Below are 6,244 nucleotides of genomic sequence, written 5' to 3' on the forward strand. Positions count from 1 at the left end.
ATAATCATTTGCTATACGTAAAAAAACTATTCAAAGGGTTTGCTATACGTAAGAATACTATTCAATGAGAATATATGGAACTTTATCCTTATGATAAGTAGGAACACATAGTGCCTGGTTAAGGTTAAAGAATTTGAGGTTTGGCAGGTAAAAATATATAGCAAATATTTACAGTTTCATACTGAATATCCAAAATACAGTTAAACATTAGGAGCCTTTGTAGTTGGTCTGGCTGGGCAGAGTCAGTAATTAAAATGTGGATAAATCATTACTATAGCACAATATTCCTAATGAAGAAAATATGAAGTGTTACTGGTGTAGCCTATTCATGTCAGCAATTAAAATGTGGATAAATCATTACTATAGCACAATATTCCTAATGAAGAAAATATGAAGTGTTACTGGTGTAGCCTATTATAAGTACTTAGAACTGTTCTGAGAAGTATAATGAGGGGAATCCAATATTTCTCAAATTTTAGAAGTTTTAAAGGTAAATGTGTAGGAGAGCTCCGCGGAAGATCTTGAAGAATTTAAACACCTACAATTCACTATTATATCATATAGAACGCTTATATAATAGTCAATATATGAGCAGCTTCTATTTAACGAAGATATTCGTGTGTATAGTTATGTTTCACTTGGATTTTTTCTAAGTGTTTGTTTTTGTTTACTGTGTGATGTCTTGGCTAAAATGAGCTGTTTCACCGCCTTACTGCGTATGGCAGACTAGTTCTCAATGCTATTCTAACCAATAACAGGTGTTTTCTTGACGTCACACTGTTTGAAAACCAATCATGGCGGTTTTTACAAATCTAGCCAATGCTGACACTTATTACTTCACTTATCCCTGCTATTTTTCCACCAGTTACCACAGTTTACGTGAAGTTCCGCGGAGGAATATTTTTGCACGTCTCGGATCTCCCTTCAAACTGAAAAGCTCATTTTGCCGTGAAGTATGGAGCAATTAGCAGGACCTTCATCCCGTTCCGACTGTGTCACTTGTGACAATTGCTTTATTTCTTAAGGGGATTTTTGTGTACATTATTCAGGGAAAGTTGATTTGCTAATTGCATTTGCTCAACGTCATGGTTTGATTTTGGCAGAGAAAAAGTGCCCTGATTGTGAAAATGTGTGCCGTATAGATTACAACAAATTAGCATTCCGGTGTGATCGTAGTGTGGTTACTCGTGGGAAAAGGAAGAGGAGGTGCAATTTTTTCGTGTCTTGTTTCAAAGGTACATGGTTTGGAAACGCAAAGTTAGATATTGAGACTAATTTGAAGTTTGTGTTCCTTTTTTTGCAAAAGGCGTTTTCATTTGAATTTGTTTCGTTTAAACTGAAACTCAATGTGGCCTTAAGGGGGGGGTCGCAAGGAGGGGAGGGTCGCAAGGGGGGCGGAGCCCCCCCCCCGGTAGGCCTAGGTAGGGGTACAGGGCCCCATAGGCTAGGTTAGGTGGGTGTCTTAGGTTCGGTGGTGCCCTGAAAATTACTGTGGCCTTAAGGGGGGGTCGCAGGGGGGGGCGGAGCCCCCCCCCCGGTAGGCCTAGGTAGGGGTACATGGCCCCCAGGGTAGGGTAGGTAGTTGTATTAGGTTCGGTAGTGCCCCGAAAAATCAGTTTTCTCCTCCTCCCCCCACCCAAAAACCCCGCTTCCCACTGGGGTCCCCCATAATTGTAGTAGTAGGTTTATGCTTACATTTTCTGTGTAAGAGTTAGGTGGTTGTAGGAGGATTATCTCACAGTTTCAAGGTAACTGTAGCTCTAATTTACTGTTTTCTTTCGTTTTCTACTTTTAGAAACTTTTAAATCGAGCGCGGAAGTCTCCTACACAATTACCGTTTTAAAATTACAAAAGTAAACACAAGAACACTACCTAACCTAAGGTTTGCCACCTAGCCTTACCTACAGGTTAGACTACCGTACCCTTAGCTTAATCTAAGACTAAGTCTTAACATGTGTTTATTTCCCATTCAGCTTCACTCCTGGCAAGGTAATGCTAAATCATACTCCGTAAGGCATAAAACTAGCTTCATATCATCATCTTTCAGACATTGATAAACAATATGTTCCCCCTAAAGTAAACTGATTTGACAAGCAATAATTATGATTGGGAAGTGTGTATAATATTGGGTCACCAACTTTTTGCCCACCAAAATAACTCACCCACTCAGCTAACGCGCATAGCGCAATATGTACCACTTGTCAAAACAAGAGCAATAAAATCATGTTTAACTGCGAGCGTAATGAGCCACGGCAAATGAACAATTAATGGCAGTTCATTAACCTACATAACTATAGATACAATAAGATATGGATGACGACGATAGGAGGGATTCTCCTTTTCTATGTAGACCTGGTAACCCGACAATCTACACACGTACCATAAAATTTACACCTGTCCCGGCCAACTACATACACCCCAAACAATATTTGATAGTCTATGGTGGAACAGTGATTTGACAACAATATATGTGGCGAATTGGTAAGGGCTTAGAGTTTAAAAGGTTTAAAGGCAGCTCAAAAACGGCAGAGGCAAGGGATAGTGACACTGCCATATCAAGCAGGCCAGTGACCATGAGACTGACCATATATACATATGATCAGCACCCAAACCCTCTATCCACCCAAGCTAGGACCAAGGAGGGCCAGGCAAGGGCTGCCGATGACTCGGCAGATGAACCTATAGGCTCCCCCGGGGTGTATGATGATAGTGGCCACCTGTATGTATTATTATGGCTAACTTAGAATATGGCAGTGTAAGGGGGGTTGCAGGGGGTGTTAGCCCCCGTTAGGTATGTAGGTAAAGAAACTGCTTGTAGGTTAGGTTAGGGGGGAAAGTTTAGGTCCATTTTTAACGCATGAGGAACTGGCCGCTATTATACAAAGGCTCCGGCTCCCCCAAACCCTCCATCCTTAGCTCACAAAGATGGTGAGGTTGCAGCGACCAAAGAAACTATCAAGTTTGAGAGGGACTCAAACCCCAGTCTGGCGTTCACCAGTCAGGGTTGTTATCACATAGGCCACCACAGCCCTGTTATCCCTACAAAACCCTAGAATTAGCATGGGTGATAATAATAGAGATACACGGCCAGCTTACTACCTCAGGCGTACACCCAGTTATAAAATGTGTCATACGATTAAAACGTACTTAACCGGCAGCAAAAGCTAAAGACAGCATACGAGCTTTACTCCTAATAATCATTACTTACCATATAATAGATATTCCTATTTTCATCAAACATAATAACATGCAATGCTGGAATATAAACAAAATACTTACACGGTCTCAACATAATGTAACCCATCATCTGCACTCACTTGTATAACCTTTCCCTTTATTTTATGACAACGAAATACAATGTGAATAATTAATATTAATTAAAATTAACGATTGGACTTACCACGAATTGACATTAGGTCTCAAGATCGTCCTCGTCAGGCTCAACCCCGATGAAAATAGCCGCGCAAAGTAAAGAGCCATGATGTTTGGCTCCTCCTTGATATTCTAAACGAAAACAAACGGGGGAACATGTTAAATGATTTCAAGACAACTAAGTTCATTCCTTAGATAATTTATTCGATTTAATTATATCATACATCATTGCATATCATAAATGGTAGTCAGTACTTAAATTTAGCGTTAGAATAATAAATTTTCACCGCTTTAAATCAATTTACGTATTATAAGTCTCAAATACGAGGGTTTATACTTTTCTCTTCTTACCGTAATCATCTGATGCGTGAGAGTTACTAGATGGCAGACAGCATGAACTCATTTAGAAATTTTGAGTTATTATTGTCTGCAATTGTCATTTTCCACCGATCTTAATGCCACCGAATAAAAAAGTATTCATATTCATAAATTTATTATGTAAATAAAATTGAAAAAAAGCTTGGGAATCTAATGTAAGTTTATAAATAATACAAATCAACAACAGATCAAGGCATCATTTGCGCTCAAACTTCCGCGTTCTTATCAATTATTTGAAACTGTGCTCTAAGTGAAATTGAAGCAATAGAGCTACTTAGGATCCTAGACTCCACACACCAACCACTGAGGCTCACATATGGAGGTTGCCCACATTATACGGCATTCGCGAGTCGTAATTAGCAAATATGCAAATGGCTATTATAAAAATTACCATGTTTGTAAAAATAGAGTTGGCAACATTAAAAAATATCACCAATGCCCTTGGCTTCATTTAATGTTGTGTTATTGCTCCTATAGTATATATAAAAGCAAGAATGTACAAATACAAATACATTTTTTTTTTTCATAATGCAAAACGGTTCCTATAATTTAGCTTACCCTAAGTACTGTAGCATCTTGTAACTAGATATTATACTTGCAGTTTGCACAGTCAACATTGGCTCTAAGACGACATGCTTTAGTTTTTTCCAAACATCTGTAATAAAACTCGGCAAATATAATTTCAATGTTTGCAGAACAGCTAGCATTTTAAGATATTTGCAATACATTCAAAATCCATGGGAATAATATGTGCCTTTTATCGCGCAAAGATTGCATTAAAAATCACCTGTAGCTTTTAATAACCCGAAATACAACATATCTAATAGTCTTTCACTCCTGCCTTACACAGCAATATCATTTAAATGCTTACGAAATAAAAGGAGGAATCCTATACAATTCACTTTTCTTTTATTTCTTTGATTTTTTTTTTTTTTTTTTTTTTTTTTTTTTTGCTGTCACCTTCTATCCTACTTACAGCATCCCTTTGACGTCCTCTTACCTACAAAAGAAAATATAATAATCTCCGCTAGCGAAGTTGGAAGTTATGTTTTACGGCTTGTTTGTGTGTTTATTTAAGTTTCTTTGAGAGCAGTTTCCTGGCTACAATTTGAATCGTAGAGTAATAAAACTTGCAGGGATTAGCGGTTATGTAAAAAGCTGAAAATGTTTGAATTTTGGAAGGTCGAAGTTAAAGGTCAAGGTCAAGCAAAATATCCAATTCACGTAATCGGCCATAAGTTTGGACATCGTTTTCACGGAGACTTCAAACTTAGTTCATATATGAGTGTATGAAAATCCACGCCAATTAATACATGTTAAGGTAAAAGGTCGAGCAAAAGGTCAAGAAATAAGCTGTCACGGGGGAGGTCTGTGCTTTACTGAGTGTCCCTCTAGTTTCTGACTGTTTCCTGCTCTTGCTAAGATGGGAAAAATAAATAGGTTAGATGAAAATTACATCGAATACAACATACAGGTACTGATGTAACAAACTGGACAACGAGGGTTTAAAGGCCGCTCATGAATAGCAGGGGCAAAGAAGTGATATTGCCCTATCGAGCAGGGAAATGCTCTAGAGACTGACCATATATACATATGATCAGCGCCCAAGCCCCATCTCCACCCAAGCTAGGACCAAGGAGGGCCAAGCAATGGCTGCTGATGACAACATATAGATCTATATGCTTCCCCAAACCCCCTATCCTTAGCTTACAAGGATGGTGAGGTTGCAGCGACCAAAGAAACTAACGAGTTTGAGCGGGACTCGAACCCCAGTCTGGCGTTCACCGGTCAAGGACGCTACCTATTTGAACGGGAAGAAACCCCTAAATGCTTTGATGTACAAGTCCTTCTCTTATAATCAGCTTTTGAAACAAACATTTCATAAATGCTTATAACAAATTCCAAAGGTTTTATAAAAACTCTTGGGAACCTCAAAAGATATTTAAGGATTGTACAAAAAGAAATATCTTCTCTGAATCAAATGTACAAGGTCATGTCCTTATAAGATGTCCAGAACTCTGGCATGAAGTTACTGAAGCAAGTGCATGCATGATCAAAACAAAGGTTTTAATCAATCAACAAGACAACGTATCAAAACCCAGATTAAAGTAAATAAAGACAATAAATGAAAGAATTGACAGAAACTTTCAGACCAATATGTAGTTACTTTAATACAGTCATTGTAGCTCCAGAGAAGTTAATTTTTTCAGTAACAAATTCCCACAAATTAATCTATTTTTGTAATAAGTCCCTCATACAGAGAGAGAGAGAGAGAGAGAGAGAGAGAGAGAGAGAGAGAGAGAGAGAGAGAGAGAGAGAGAGAGAGAGAGAGAGAAATTAACACTTTAGTTAATTGGACAACGGCCAATGGAATGGAGAGTTTTATAAAGAGGGAAGTTAAAAAATTCACCACACAAATGAATGGATAAAAAAATGTAATTTAAAAAGAGGCAAAGACTTAGAAAAAGGACGGAGGTCTCATAGTTACCGGAGA

The 6,244-nt window shown here is 38.3% G+C and overlaps 1 protein-coding gene across 2 annotated transcripts in view; it reads right to left on the bottom strand.

Moving 5' to 3' along the window:
• TFAM (mitochondrial transcription factor A) overlaps nt 1-6,244 on the bottom strand; it is a 94,155-nt gene that overhangs the window by 30,968 nt on the left and 56,943 nt on the right. Inside the window, exons 1-2 of one of the 2 annotated variants that reach the window (XM_068370788.1) lie at nt 3,724-3,799; nt 3,401-3,504 (exon numbers count right to left, since the gene is read on the bottom strand). In XM_068370788.1, coding sequence (XP_068226889.1) covers nt 3,401-3,504; nt 3,724-3,732 — 113 coding nt within the window. In that variant the 5' untranslated portion in view covers nt 3,733-3,799. Of the gene's footprint in view, nt 1-3,400; nt 3,505-3,723; nt 3,800-6,244 lie in introns of those variants that run through there. The other variant, XM_068370789.1, reaches the window with a different exon arrangement.

The sequence above is a fragment of the Palaemon carinicauda genome, chromosome 3 (genome assembly GCF_036898095.1).
Source record: "Palaemon carinicauda isolate YSFRI2023 chromosome 3, ASM3689809v2, whole genome shotgun sequence".
Classification (NCBI taxonomy): Eukaryota; Metazoa; Arthropoda; class Malacostraca; order Decapoda; family Palaemonidae; genus Palaemon; species Palaemon carinicauda.